Source organism: Talpa europaea (assembly GCF_964194135.1).
Source record: "Talpa europaea genome assembly, chromosome: 3".
Lineage (NCBI taxonomy): Eukaryota > Metazoa > Chordata > Mammalia > Eulipotyphla > Talpidae > Talpa > Talpa europaea.
This window is the reverse complement of record NC_140069.1, coordinates 11990651-12006588: the sequence shown is the minus strand read 5'-3', so window position 1 is coordinate 12006588 and position 15938 is coordinate 11990651. Positions and strand designations below refer to the sequence as shown.

Sequence of the window (15938 nt, the reverse complement as noted above, 5' to 3'; positions counted from 1 at the left end):
CATGCTCAGCGAAATAAGCCAAAAAGAAAAAGAAAAATACCGGATGGTCTCACTCATAGCAGGAATCTAGAAAACTTAAATAAGGGACCAGGAAAATGAATATAAGAAAGTGAAAATCAAAATCAACAAAAAACTATGAACCAGAGACACTTTTAGGGGGGCGGGGGCGGGAGGGGAGGGATTGGGGTCAGAATGGGGGGGCTGCAATTGTATGGGGAATATAACAATAAAATTTATTAAAAAAAATATTAATTCATATTAAAAAAAAAATATTAGTGGCTTCCTGAGCAGAACTTGTGGAACTCACACCTCTATGGAAAGAAGCTGGGGAAAACTCCCAAGGCAGTGTGAGGAGAGGGAAAAGGCCCAGGTCAGAAGACCCACATAATTCAAGGTCAAGGTCGGCTTCCCCACTGACAGCCACTGCTTCAGGCATTTGGATATGTCACTTAGTCATTTGCAGCCTTCCCCTGTATTAAGAGCGTGTAAGGATCCCTGCCCTGCATGGCCAGGACGCAAGGAAGCAATGTCTGCCCAAGTACTTTTTAGCTGTAAAAACATCATAAAAGTGCAGGTGTCTTTGTCAGAGAAAAGAACTGCAGCCACATGTTGTATTTTTGGGATCAACATGTAAAAGGCTCTTTTGTCCTCAAACCAGGGAGCCGGAAGGGTGGACACCCACCCAGGGAGCTCAGGAGGGCGTCAGAGAAAGCAGGGAGGGAGGGGAGGGGCGGCCGGGCCCACCCACCTGCCGTTCCGAGAAGTGGTACTGGCACAGCCTCTTCCACAGCAGCCGGTCCTCACTGAGCACGTGCAGGTCGGGGGCCGCCTGGCCCAGGCTGACCAGGTCGCGCCCGTCACTCAGCCTCTGCATGATGTTCAGTTGTAAGCAGAGCGGCAGGTCGGTGAAGGTGAGCCCTTTGAAGGCGGGCTGGGGAGAAGCATGACATCAAGTCAGTTAAGCTGCAGGTGGAGAGCAGCAACTCGCCAGGGGACACCTGCAAGGGGGCAGCTGCCCCTGGCCTCTGCCTTCTGGGTTACGGATCAGAGGCCCTTTACAGCATCTGCTGATGTGTCTTCCCCAGCAGCGGGGCGCTGCCATCTGGATGAGAAGCCAGCGCAGATCCCCCCCGGGCCTAGCTCTCTGCCTTTCCTGGAGTCCTGGGTGAGCTCTGGAGTTGGGGACTACTGATGCTTCCAGCTCAGTGTTCTGTCACCTCTGGGTGGGGGTGTGGGGGGGGTGGTCACAGGAAAAAAATACCGGCATAAAGAAACCTCTTCCTTAGCCTGGGAATGGATATTAAGTTCCTCCTCGAATTTGTAGGGAACAAAACTGTGTCTGAGGTGCCTCTAAATTGAACACACAGGGGGACACGTGTGGGAAGCTGGACTACAGAGGACGGCGGCTGCAAGGGGACAGCACCGGATGGACAGGGCGCAGTGCTGGGTCCCGGGTGGCCTGGGGAAGTCGGGGTCTCCGTCTCCCCTTGGCCCAGATGAACTGGTTCAGAGGTCTCTGAAGATCCCTTCCAGTTCCAATCAGCTCAGACTCGCGAGCTTCCGCCGCCTCGAGCAGCCGAAATGTCCCTGACTTGACAATTTATGTTCCTCAGGCCGCTGGGCTGAGCTTTCAATTGTTTGAAAAATTCAGGATTTTGCCGGCTTGCAGCAGCCCCAGACCTATTTTGTCATTTATCATCTGCTGCTGATCACAGCAGCTAATAAAACTGCCATGAAATTTTCTTTCTGTTTCCAGCACTTCAAAGCATCTACTTTTTTGGTTAAAACTCCCAGGCCAATTATGACATGAACTCCTATTAAGGTCCCCTTGGCAGAGTCACTCTCAAATTTTCAAACCTGAACTTTTCCAAAATCCTTGCCCAGACCCCATGCCGAGCCCTCATGCCTGATAAATGGTTAACTGCTTGTGTGCTTTCTACTTTTTGAATATAAAAACATAACAGAAAAACACTCTTACTCCTGCAATTAAGCATTTCGCTAAAATCCTTTCAGGTCCCCCTACCCCATGCTTCAAAACACTAACCTGCCCATTGCACATTATACTTCAATTTGATCATTTCCCCCCTTAAAACTTTTTTTTCTTCACTTTTATTGTATTAATTCTTTTGCCAATAAAAACTGGCTCCACAGAATTAGATATGGAATTTTGAAGAACAGGATTATGAGAGATACTGATGGAATTTTGGCAAACAGAAAACAATCACTTAAGTGTCACCTTAATGTTTTTGTGGAATAACATTTTTCTCTTTGGTCCAAACTGTTACAAACACAGTCCAGAGGGAAGTAATTATGTCCCTTCTGCCTCTTTTTCTGGATCTTTCTTCCTCTGGAGAGTCGGGTATTTGTGTGAAAAGCTTCATTGGGCCCCTGGCTTCCCAGCACTACTCCTGGGGCCCGGGAGGTCTAGGAAGGAGGGTTTTAAGTGTAATGGGCAAAGTGCAGCCTCTGCAGACAGGCCTGGGGGGATCCCTGAGCTACATCTTACTAGTGATGAGGTCCTGGTCAGGTTATTATTTTTTTTTTTTAAGATTGGGGTATAGGTCAGAGGTGCAAGGGGTGAGAGGACTCAGTAGAGACAGAGTGGGGAGCAGAACAGGCAGATGGATTGAAATACACTGCTGAGGGGAGCAGCGGGCGAGTCAGGAGAGGTCTGCTGTACCATGTGGGTTGCTCCCTAGCCAGGGATCGAACTCGTGCTGCAGTGGCTGCGGTTAGCTTCAATAGGTTGCGTCTTAACCCCTTGCGCCACAAGGGAGGTCCCTATTCTTAACTATCTTAACTTTTCTCCCTTATAAAATGAGGCAAAACATATCTTATAGTGTTGCTGGCCAGAGTGGATGACATCATGCATAGAAGTACAGAGCACAGTATCCAATAAATATTAGCCATCTTAATGTCTCCTTCCTGTAATTATTCACTTGATGAGTTCAGTAACACCTGTGAAGTGCCTAGAAGGATGTCTGCCACAGCAGAGCCCTCAGTAATCACTCTTGATGCTTTTACAATACATACCATGTGTCAGGCACTATTCCAGTGCTTTCTACATATTAATTTTTGAAACCTCACACCAGGCCTATCCAAAGCCCTTAGTGTACCTATTTTCCAAATGAGGACGATGAGGCTGGCGAGGCTGGCGAGGCTGACGATGGCCCCACATCTTGCAATTGGTAAATTCCCATCATCACCCATAAACCAAGGCAATGTTTTCCAACCGCATTACTCTAAATGTTGAACATGTGCTTCAGGTAACCAATGGCAGGAAGCCTCCCTGCAATCATTTAATCAACTAAATTTACACTCTGCTTTCTGTTCAGTGCCAGGTAGAGGGGATAGAGCAGGAAACAAGATGGGCAATATCTTTTTATGGTGGGGTTTATAAGGTAGTGATGGGGTTTATAAGGTAGGGAAATGGGTACACTTTGGAGATAATTTCAGTTGCTGTAACTGCTCTGATGTAGGTGATGTGACAGTGGCTCCAATAGGTTAGGTGGCCGGGGAGGCAGCAAGCTTATAAGCCCCAAGGCCAGACCAGGCTTAGAGGGTGCAGGGAATAGCTGGGCCTAGCTGGGGGGCCATGAGCAGAGGGGAGAGCGAAATGGACTGTGGTGCTGGATCTGTCTCGCATGGGATTTCACTGGATTTAGAAGGATTGTAAAAAGCTGGATCATTGAATAAATAGTTGGAAGAAAGCTGGATTGAAAAAAAGTTTGGAAAGCACTGATGTTAAGAAATCGTCACCATTTTAGGAATAAGGAGTCCAGGGATCTGGCCTCAGCTCTGTCCCTGACTGCTCTGTAACTCCAAAGCCACTGAGCATCTCTGCTTCACAATCTACTCACACCCCATGAGGCGGGGTAGCCTGACAATAGCTACCTCCCCAGAGCGTCTGCAGATCAAGTGAGGGGGGCTCTAGGGAACCCCATAGAAGTGCAAGGTAAATGGTATATGTGGGCAGGGGGACTCCTGTGGGTGGGCAGAAGGAATAGAGAGGCCAGCTCTGGGTAAGGACATCCCAACATTTCTAGAAGGATGTTGCCCTGCGAACAAAGGGGGCTTTTGCTCATTTATATAATTGCCAGGGTAATTCTCTCCTGGGCTTTCTAAGTCCACCGTATAGAGAATGCCAGAGAGCACACAGAAGGGGTAAGTGGATTTTCTGGGAGAAATGTTAAGAATTTGGGCCTTAAAATTCATGTTGTCAAACTATGCCTACACGTAAGAGCTGGGAATGGGGTATGTTATTCAAATGCATCAGTGAAATGTTCACAATACTCCCCCGCTCTTAAAATAATCAAGTAACTGAGAAAGCTTTGGGAAGATTATCTGGACCTGTGTTCTCTTTCGTGAGTGAGTGTGTGTGTGAGCTGCAGTCTAAGTAGTTTTCTAAGGAACTCACACAATTCAGAAGCTTCAATTATTCCTTCTGTTTCTGAGTTTAAGCAACTCAGGAAGAGAGGTTATAAAACAGTGAAGTCAAGGACACTGCAGTTTGAAAATTTCATATAGTAAAATAATTATTGAAAAGCAGTCAAAGAGGTTTTTTCATGTTACTTTTTCGGGAGATGGGGCAGACCCAAATTTTATCAGCTTCAGCCCCGGAACCACTTAAAGCAACGTGGCCAGTGATTAGATAAGTAAGCCAAGTGCTGCGTGAGCCGCCTAAGTGTGTCTGTCCATTAGTGAAACCTAAGAGATTACAGCAGCATCCTTCTCACCATTTTTGTGCCTCACTGCAAAGAACACAATAACAGAGGGTCAAGTTACATTTTCATGTTAAAATATAGGACCTTTTTTGTTTTGCTTTGAGTGAGAACTGCTAGTCTCTTTTCCAACATGCATTTCCACAGTCTTTTATCAAAGGCTTCCTTGATCACACCATTAATTGGAACTAGAATTTTACAAATTTGGTACCAATTCTCCAAGCCATGGTCACAGTGATATGGTATTCCAGGCAGTGTCCTAAAGCTGTACACAACACATTCTTGAAGAGAGAGATGTCGAAGCACAGAGATTTCGAAGCCTCTAGACATTGAAGTGGTAAGGCCAACATCTCCCCACTCCGGCCAAGTTCCCAGTTTTCCCAGCAAGTTCCAATGAACTGTCATCTTCATCTTTCATACACTTTGCTCCAGGCTTGCCAAGTTCTTCCTACCTTCCCTTATTCAGCAAGCCCCAGCCCACCCTCAACAGCCAAGCCAAAGCATCAGATCAGAACAGTCTAGTGGATTTCAAGACTTGGCGAGGATGCCCAGCTCCCAGCAGAGGAACTAATGGAAGACTTTCCTGCCAGGAGGAAGCCGGGGCGTTCCTGCTTACCCTGGTAATTTGGATGTTGTTCAGCTGCTGCTGCCAGTGTAGAATCGTCTCCATTCGATACACCCACATGTTAATGTTCCCGACCAGCACAGACTTGCCGACTCTTTGGACCAGTGTACATAAGGACGTGTAGAGCGTCTGCAGTAGTTCCCTTATTAGTCTAATGTTTTGCTGGTCTTCAAGGACTTAAGTGGGGAAGAAAAAAATAATAAGTTATGATCCTGGAACACCCTATATTTTATAGGCGGGCCTTTCTTCTCTATTCTGCTTCTGTAAACCGGCACCGCTTCCAGGGAGACGGCTAGCTTTCTCACCAGTGTTTATTTCACACTTGGCCGAGTGTCCACACTCAAGGTTGCTGGGTAGGGTTTGCATTATCTAGGTCCCTCTTTGTTCTCTTCTCCGTGGTTTTCCACAAAGACTCTTTCTCTTTCATTGTCTGCCCAGCCCCTGTGACAGCTCTGAAAGCAGCAGCCTCTTTTACCGGCAGTGGTCAGCAGTTGGGGCGCAGGTCTGGGGTCAGGTGGTTGGGCTCGAATCCTGTCTGGATGAGCCTTCATGTGATTATGGACACATCAGTCTTTCTCATGGGCCTCAGTGGCTCCAAATGCACCATGAGTTGACTGAACCACAGGCCGGAAGTTCCACTTAGCTGACATATTGATGAGTCAGTTCTGCCTGTACTCAGGTGCACTTTCTAGGCATGTGGCATGCACCCAGAGTGTTGGTGGCCCAGTTGGGACAGGCACTCACACCAAGAAGCCTGAGTCTATGGCAGGGCGAGCGGATGACCCCAAGAAAAGAATAGGAGGGTGATGGTCTCTTGAGTTACACTCTTAACTGGAATTGAGGGCCTCTGAAATGCACCTAGAGCTTTTAATTTCCATCCACTTATGTTCCCATAAATCTAATATCATGTCCACTCCATTGGAAAACCCATGTGCCCATCCGCAGACCTGTAAAAAGGGGTGAGAGGAAGCTCACCTTTCAGTACCACTTTTTCCAAGATGTTCATGAAGTTCTTTTGGGCGATGCCACTCAGGGATGTGAGCTGGGATTTTGCTATCAGTTCCAACAGCTGTGGATAAAAATAGAAGGTGCCAGGCTTAGACGACAGAGATATTTCTCTTCTCTAATCTTTACTTTGCAGTCACATGACGTGTAGATACAGGCTGACGGGGAGAGGGGAATGCCAGGCAGGGCCACGGCGCAATAAAAAGCAGATGCTCCAAGTGAAAGAAGTGGGGGTAATTTGAAGTCAGGAATCAGGACAGTTATTTAATTGCTTTTTTTCTTTTAAATATAGAGTCTGGCTTCAGCCTGGGTGAATTTATTCTACTTGTCCTCAGCAAGCAAAGCTGAGGTACTCTGAAGGGAACAGACCTCCTATGACCTGCAAAGGTTTGGTTCTCCATAATCACGCCCAGTGGGAGTTTTTACACATCCGCGTATACCTCTTCCTCCTAGGCACCAACTGCTCTCCAGACACCTAAAAGCTTGTGTGCACTTTCCAAGGAAGTAGAAACTGCCCTCCCTGAATGCTCCATACAGAGCATTCAAATTAAAATGTCTATTAATTAGAATCTTCCATTGCACTCAACTTTCTGTAGAAAGAGGCCAATCAGAGGAAAAGAGAGAAACTGAAGCATGTGGGGTGGATATAAATGCTTCTGCTTGGACAGCAGGGTTTAGTCCCAGAGCTAAACCCAAAGAAACAAAGATAATTTAAGTTGGTGCATCTTTTGCCCAATTACCCCTCAATTGCAAAATTTACAGATGTGATAAGATTAAAAAAAAAAATCAAAGTTGCTCTCCTGCCTGCTTATCTGTGCAAGCATCCACTTCTCCTTCCCCTTTTCATATAGAGAACCTGCTCCTTTGGAGAGAGAGAGCTATATATTTTCAAAGATTCTGGGTTGAAGAGTAAACTTTAGGCAGGAAAGGGGCCTTAGACATCATGTAGTTCAACCTACTTAACAGATGAGCAAAGTGAGGCCCAGAAGAGTCCCCCTCAACACACTTCATGCTTTCTCAGAATTATCAAACAGAAAAGCCTGATATAACTGAAAGTATTTCATTTCCCCAAGACATAGCAGTTCCTCCAGGAAAAGAAACTAGCCCTAGACTTACAGGGTAAACTACATTTAGAGAGCCAGACCCCTCCCTTTATATTAAAACCTGAATGTCTTCCCAGGGAGTTCTACCTCCTGGTCAGGCTCCAGCCCAGCGTCACGTGGGCTCTGTGACACAGTGCTGGGCACGGAAATCAAGGGTGCAAGCAAGTGACCTTCTAAAAGCTGAACTGCAGAGGAGAACCAAGACTTTTGGAGCCAAGCCCCAAGTGATTCAAAGCACCTCTGCTTCCAGGGCGTTTATTTAAAAGTTTTGTCCCCATGGAGCCCCTTAGGAGGCTGTCAAACCACAGACAGACTTTTAATTTCCTGAACATAATTTTACTTTATGCTTAAAAAAACCCACCCAGATCTTTTCCTGCCTGGCTTCCATGTCCCCACACATTTAAGAGAGAGACTTGGTTGTCAAGCTGGGAGAGGGTGGGGAGAAAAGGTGGAGCTGGTTGTGAACTTAGGACTGGTGAGCCCAGGCTGGAGCTCAGCAGCGGACGAGCACCCACTGACACTGAGTGAGGCAAGAAGTCAAAACACCACCAGAGCCACATCCCCGAGTCCCCGGCAGGGAGCACACAGGCCTCCCCGGCCTACTTGCTTCAACTGTCGCCTCCCAGCACGTGACAGTGGAGAGGAGAGAAAAATGGCACAGAGGGACTGACCAAGCCTCTCATTTATCTCCCTGACCAACAGCAGGAATCAGAAGGCCAAACTGGGGTTCTATTAATACCCTGAGCCTCACATGAGCTGCACAAAGCGAGATGAAAGAAAACAAGAGCCTCTATCACTCGCTAGAAGGGCAGTCGGCTGTGTGCTGTGACTCATCATTGGGTGGGAGGGGTGGGCAGAGCTCTGTCTGAAATCCAGCCAAAACCTGGATTCCATGTGACTCCTACCTCCGGAGGGTGTCAGTGTTAATCTTGTCTAAAAATGCACTCATCACAAGGACAGGAAAACTCTCAAGGCTGTGACGGTGCACTGGAAGAAAAACAAGCAGCCTGGGGTCCGACTGACTTGCTCTTTGACCAAGGAGTTGGAATACAGCAGCACGCATTTGTCACCAGATAGCAGGATGACAAGCCAGCCACCCCGTGTTTACTCCTGTCTCAAGAGAAAGTCCCTCTTTGCTGCCAGGCAGCTGTGGGCTCAGGAGAAAGAACCTAGAATAGGAGCCGACCTGGGTCTCGAGCTGGCTGACCTTTCCAACTGTCTCTCATTTGGCAAGCATTTTCCGGGAGCCCACTCATCCCAACATTGTGGCAGATGAGGGGGGCGATGGAGATGAGACACACAGCCCTGAGGCCCCTGGAGGTTACTGGCCTGTCCATGGTGTCAGTCATTCGACCTCTCTGAAACCCAATTCCCCATTTCTAAAATGGAAATAAAAACACTACCTACTTCACAGGGTTGTGATGCGAATGAAATGAGATACATACGTAAAAACTCACTGCAAATATCAGAGGCATTTTTATTATACAGTATTATTTCTTCTTCTAAACTCTGATCATTGAGTGAATCTTAAAGTTGATATCAAGGCTTAGCAAACATTTTCTGTGAAAAGGCCAGACAGAGTAAATATTTTAGGCTTTGTGTGCTGTGTATGGTCTCTTTGACAATTACTCAACTCAGCGTGGTGCAAAAGCAGGCTTAGATAATATGTAAATAATGGGCGTGGTTGCATTTCAATAAAACTTCATTTACTGGGGGGGGGCTAAATTTGGCCCTCTGATCATAGTTTGTCAATACGTACATTTCATTCTATATATTTATAGATTTCTATAGATGTAAATATCACAGTATTTAAGACTGGGGATTCCAGAGCTAAAGCATCTGCCTCGGTTTCCCCATCTGTAAAATATGCCTAACAGTAACTACTTGAGAGTTGCTGTGAAGATTGTATGCATAATGCACTCATAACAGTAGACACCACAAATTATTATCATTAGTTTTTATCAGACTATAGACAATATTACTTGGTAAAATTATTGCCAGGAAGGGCACAGTGAATTACTAGGGTAAAGAACTGTCACAGACCTTTAGAGTCCCTGTCTTTTGATTTTTATTCTGTTTGGGATACATTTAGGGGCTCTCTCTATTGATAAGTTAATGTTGGTACATTTTATGACTTACACAGCCGCATTGATGAGGCTGTCTCATCTTGCTATCAGTCACGGGTGCTTACCTGCCGACTATGCTGTATGCCTTTTATGTGAATGTTCTGTCCAGGCTTCGAATGCAACCCCGCAAGGTAGGTTCCCCAAGTGACCAAAGAGGAGACTGGCTTCATCTCAGCTAAGTGACTCACCTAAAGCCACACCAGCAGCAACAGATGGTGGAGCCAGGACGTGAGCCCAGCAGGGTCTAAAGGGAGCGTGGGTTTTGCCAGCGTAAGGACTTCAATTTGTCAGGGTCAATCAAATTTGCAGCTGGGGCCAATCTTTAATGTAAAAAGAGTAGCAAAACTGTGTAGTATTATGTTCTAGGAAAAATGGTCTGGAAAGTTTCTGTCAATAATCACATTGTGACAGATAGCCAGCTTTTAACATTATGGGAGAAACAATATCCAGAAAATACTTTTAGGATGAGGCTGTTGCTGGGGGTAAACCATTTAGGTCTATTTTCTACATTAGCATAACTCTCCAGGGCTAGAAGCTGTAGGTACTCGTGGTTAAGGGGATGGAATTTAGTAATTTCATTTCTGTGTTGAGAGCTGTGTGACTAGGGAATTAGGACTGTATCAAGTGATTTATTTACCCAGATGACTTAACCAATTGGATTTTTTGCCCTCAGCCACAAGAGAAGCAGATAGCAGAGGAAAATGTCTTGTTTGGAAAGGACTGTTTTCTGCCAGGCAAGTTCTAGCCCAGGTGCCAATAATTTGTGGCTGCGTTTAAGGAGGCAGGAAGGTGGCGGGGGAGAATGGGGGGTTTGGGCTCCTCCTGGATGCCAGGAGGTATCGTTAGCGTGTGGGCAGCCTGGGTATCCGGCATGATGTGCAGTGACTAGCTGTGCAGTCACAGGGATGGTTCTGGCTCCAGGAGAAGGGGATGGTGGTCACTGCATGCTGAACCCACATCCTGCCCTTCAGCTGAGGCTCATGCTAGTTTTGGACACACTGAATCGAGAAAAATCTAGTTGCAAGCATTATAGGAGAGCAAATCCTGGAGCGGTTATCAACCGCAGTTTGAAGTGGTGTGTGGGAGATGAATGGCAGATGAGAGATCATCTCCCTTTCACTGCAGAAAAGGCAGCTTTTTTTCCTTCCCTTCCTTTTGTCATTGCGTTCATGCTTTTAAAAATACATCAGCTCACATCATTGCTCTGCTGGAAACCCTCAAATGCTTCCCGTGGTGCTTAGGAAAAAAATCTAGACTTCTGCCTATGACTGGCTCAGTTCTCCCTGGTCTGGTTCTTATTCCTTTTCTTGCACAGTGTGTCCCCAAGTCATTCTGCTCTGGCCCTACAGCCAGTTCTGGTTCCCCAAACAGGCTGGTTTGCCCTAGCCACGCCTTCACATGCTTGACTCCATCCCATCCTGCGGTCTCAGTTCAAATGTCGCTTACTCAGAGCTCAGAGAGACCTTCTCTGACCAAGTTATGTGAAAACTTGCCAGCTGCCATCTTTACCCTCTTGTGATTTCATTGTTCTTTATTGTTCAGTTCATGCACATCTGAGATATTTTGTTGATTTACTTGCTGACTGTCCAACTGGGATAGAAACCTCAAGACAGCAGGGGCTGTTGCTTACCACTCTTCCCCAGCCTGGCACATGGGAGGTGCTCAATAAATGCTTGTGGTTTAATACATTTGTCTTTTAGAGTCAAGAGGTATTATAGCTGGAGGGACCTGGGAAGCAGTTTACCCAAAATCTCTCCTGCTACAGACGAGGAGGCTCCTGACGGTCAGATGACACAGTCAAGGCCCATGGAAGGTGGTCTGGACTGTCAGTAAGTCCTCACTGAACATCAGGGACAGGCTCTTGGAAACTGATGTTAAATGACACGATTTATCATAAAAGCAGGTCCTTGAATAATGTCACTTTGCTCAGAGCTGGCTGGGATTTCTGTTTTCTCATCCATGTCACGACATGACATTGAGCAAAAGGACATTCTTTGAGGACCTGTTGTATTTATTTGGGATTTGGACCAAAATCGGTGCATGATGTATTACTTTTAATGTAAACACTCCCTAGGAGGGAGAGCAGCTGAGAGATAGAGGGCCAATAAAGAACTGGGGCTTTAGAAACATCAACAGAAACAGCAGCTGCCCTTACCTGTTAGTTTAATGGAGACAAAACCACACTGAGGTCAGCCACGTGGCTGCTGCTCAGGCACACCCTGTCTTGTATAGGATACTGTTAAGGGCATAATTGATCCCTAACTTCTTCCATCTCCCATGATAGCGGGGCTTTGTAGTTTGAGGTGTATGTCTGATTCGAAATCACGCCAGAGACTTATGAAAGGGAGGAAGATTCCAGAAGCCCCTCATGTTTCTCACATGCTCCATATCCAAGTTGGGTGCCCACAGAAAGATTACATCTTCTGCAGTGAACCCTTGGCAGGATCTCTGTCTGTACCAAGTGTACTTCCAAGAACCTTATTTATTCAAAGGAAAACACAGATTAAAAACCTGGAAAGTTCTGCTCTGACTTTGAGCTTGAACACTGACAGGTTGGAAGAGGGAAACTTTCAGTTATATTAATAATCTTCAGGCATGTCAAGATTGGGTAAATATTATTCACAAGTGAAACATCCCTCTAACCGAGGGTGTTCAAATCCTAAGAAGGAGGGCCAAGTTTACACAAATTAATTGTATTTGCAGCTGAGGGAAACTTGCCTCTCTGTCTTCCATCCATCTCACATCCTTTGGGACTGACCATGGCACCCTCCTCCCTGTTGCTTCACTCTGTGCAGCTCTGTTTGACTCAGTGGTCCTGCTCCAATTGGGCTCCTGGTCTCCTCCTGTCCTCCTTATGGTTCGATGAGGCTGGCTGGCACATGACCTTGGTCCCTGGCACACTGTCACTTCCCTTCTTGCCTGCTCTTTCCCATCTATCCCTGCAGAGCCGTCCACCCGGCTATTCTTCAGAGAAGAGAATCTCAGGTTCAAAGGCTTCCAAGAAGCGGGCTCCAGGCCCCCTTCCTCTATTCCCCTAGACAGGACCAAACCCAAGCTGTAGCTTCAGTGTTGCACTTTGTCCCCCAACATAGCCCAGAAGCTCCTGACAAGCAGCAGTTGTGGGTAGATCTTGTACCATTCTCTGTGGGTGAAGGCAACACTTGGTGTATGGTAGGAACTTAATACCACAAAACTGGTTTTGGGATTTGAAAGCATCCTGCTGAAGACACGAGGGTGGGGTGCTGCTGTCTTTGCCACCGAGGGGCCCTTCTTTTAGGGGAGCAAGGGCCTTAGGATCCCAGCTCATGAGAACTTAAGTGAAACCCTACCCTATGGAAGGGTGACCCAAAGCACAGTGTCAACGAATTCAGAAACCTACCTCCTTGGACTGGGGGGAAAGTCTACTGATCTGGTGCTTAAAACTCAGCTCATCTGCTAAACAATTGACTCATTCTCCTGCAACCTTAGGTGGAATTAGCCTAGAAACTTTAGGTGGCATTTCTCTAGGAAATGACTTTCTGGGCCCAAGGTGGGGGATATGTTTAGATGCTGGGTCCTCAAGAAAAGGCCCCATAAAATCCACAAAACGGGAACACTTCAGACCCTGTGGGCTCTGACCCTATGGGCTCTGAAGTGGGACAGGAAAGGAAATCAGGTAGAAAACAATCCAAAAAACAATTTCTATAGTTTGTCATTCATTTTTAGGCTTGTGCGTACTAGTGTCTGCATCAGGACCCTACAGACGGTGAGAGTAACAACTGACACATTCATTGAGTGCTCACACCTGTGTGCCAGGCCTGTACTGCAGCATTGGTTTGATTTCAGTTTCATTCTTACACACCACCATGCGGTAGTGAACTGTTTAGAGGCGTATGGCTTACAAATGAGCACACGTAAAGTGACTGTAAATACTTAATTCTTTTTACACTGTAAGGGGTCCATAATCAGAAACACCAGTAATCTGATCTCTTAGCCTTTCCATTTGTTTAGGTGTCCCCACTTCTGCATACACCCCATTACTTCTGGGGTTGTCTAGGTCTCCCCACCATCTGTGCATATGCTCCCCCATTTCTAAGGTGATACGGTATGTGAGTGTCCTCTATTTCTAATGGCACCAAGATATTGCAGGATCGGCTTCTGGGGATGCTGATTTTGACCTGGAAAGCCAGCAATTCCAAGAGATGCAGACTTTCTCCTGTCAAACCACCAGCAGCCTAATCACCATTCACTGTCACTGCCCTATGCCCTCAATACTGATGCCCAGCAGTGGCACTTTCAGATGGGCCCATGGCTCTGCTCTTTAGATTTTGTTGCTGGTGGGTGACTCACCTTCCCTCTAGCCTAGCTGCTAAGGCCCAATGGAAAAAGATACCACCACTTTTAGGACGCAGGGGATAGGCCCGCCCCACGTCGGAAGGTCACAGCTAAGTACGGTGCCAAATTAATCCAAGGTCACTTCAGCAGAGGGACTGGGTGAAGGGATCAGGGAGCTCTTGCACATCATGACCCACATGGGGCTTGGCAACAGCACGCCTTTAATTTAGGGCATTGGGTTTAACTTTGAGTCATAGTGCCATATTTCAGCCTTTTGTTTGCCAAACCGCCCGTCAATTTAAACTAAAACATATTTTTTTGGAATAAGCTCTTCAGGGTGGTAGGAATGCAGTCACTTGCTGGAAACATTCAAATGGACAGGGTGGTAATGCAGAAAAACAAAGAATATGCATTGGTTTGGGTCATGCTCTTCTTTGCTGCAGAGGGACAGAGAGTGGGGCTGCGAGCATTTGTTTGTCCTTCCTGATCTGCTAGTACATATGAGTCAGTTCATTCTAGGCAGGAAATTGGTCCTCGAGATTTTCTAAACCTTCCCAATCTGAAGATGGCATTTATAGTTAACATGTTGTTGGCCACCTTCTCATCTTAGAGAAATCTGGGGGTTTAGATCAAAGGTCATCTAGACATTAAAGCCCTCTCTTGCACACACAAGAGTGTGTGTGTGTGTGTGTGTGTGTGTCTAAATGTAACATTTCAGCAGTAACAGACACATGCAGGCTCCATTCTACATTTTTCCCTCCAAGCCCTGGAGCAGAAAGGAGAAGCTGTCAGCAATCAGTGAACTACCCACATCCCTTCAGCCAAGTGGTCTTGTGCAAATCATGCAGCTCCCTGGCCTCTGCTTCCCCATCTCTAAAATGGGTTAATTATGTCTGCCTGCTTTACAGCCAGAATGTTGTCCTCCAAGAAGCAAACACACAGGGATGTCATTTAAAAACTACCAAGTGCCAGGATTATAATTTGATACTTGATGGTATCTGAGGATGTCAGGAACCGTTCTGGGCTGGAGAACTATCAAGAAGTTGTGACTTTTCCCAGCCATATCTAAATGAACAATTGTCACCAACTCTATTGGACCCCTTACCACATCAGATGGACATACCATCAGCTGCTTAGCTTGGTTAGTTCTCATGTGTCTCTGAGAAGGGCGATTTTATAATCATTCCTGTTTTATGAGTGAGTGAGGCTTGTCCAAGGTCATATATACTTGGTATGGGTCAAGCTGCATGGGCAAACCATTAGCTGAGTGTGTTATTTTTTTTTTTAATATTTATTTATGCATACAAGAACTGGAGTATAGGCCAGAGGTGGGTGGGGGAGCATGTGGGGGGATTCACCAGAAACAGAGTGGGGAACAGAACACGCAGATCCATTGAAATACACTGCTAAGGGGAACAGCGGGTGAGACAGGAGAGGTCTGCTGCACCATGTGGGTTGCTCCCTGGCCGGGGATCGAACTCAGACCACAGTGGCTGATAATAACTTGATAGCGCTGTGTCTTTAAACCCTGCGCCACCAGGGAAGCCCCGAGCGTGTATTTTAAAGTGCTGTGCTACTGTCCAGACTGTTCTGCTCACTGGTCTCTGAACAGACCTGAGAGCTGCCCCTGAAATATCCCCCTACTCCAGACCCCATCTTCACTCCACCACAGAATCCTACCCACAGGCTCCCCGCCGTCTGATGATTTATAGCCCATCTGGCTCTACCACGTCTTGGAAGGTGCCTCATGGCATCAAGCCATTTCCTTTAATGCATATTTCTAGGTCACTCTTCAGACTGTGGAGCAGGGATTAGAAATTTTTTTAATAAAGAGTGAGATAAAGAAATATTTTAGGTTAGCAGGTCATAAGGTCTCTGTTCAGCTCTGAACTCAACTCTTCTGTAAATTTAGCATGAAAACAGCCATAGTATTACGAATGAGCAGAACTGTGTTCCAATAAAATGTCTCTTATGAGAATTTACATACGTACAGTTTCACAAAATTTTCATGTGCTATGAAATATACTTCTTTCCTGAAATCATT

General features: G+C 46.4%; 1 protein-coding gene across 2 annotated transcripts in view; it reads right to left on the bottom strand.

The window, feature by feature from the left end:
• The window catches only part of FBXO32 (F-box protein 32), a gene marked incomplete at both ends in the record, with an annotated part of 29853 nt that overhangs the window by 1644 nt on the left and 12271 nt on the right, over positions 1-15938 (bottom strand). Inside the window, 3 exons of one of the 2 annotated variants that reach the window (XM_084229355.1) lie at positions 749-931; positions 5338-5522; positions 6322-6415. In XM_084229355.1, the coding sequence (XP_084085481.1) occupies positions 749-931; positions 5338-5522; positions 6322-6415 (462 nt within the window). The remainder of the gene's footprint in view (positions 1-748; positions 932-5337; positions 5523-6321; positions 6416-15938) is intronic. The other variant, XM_084229356.1, reaches the window with a different exon arrangement.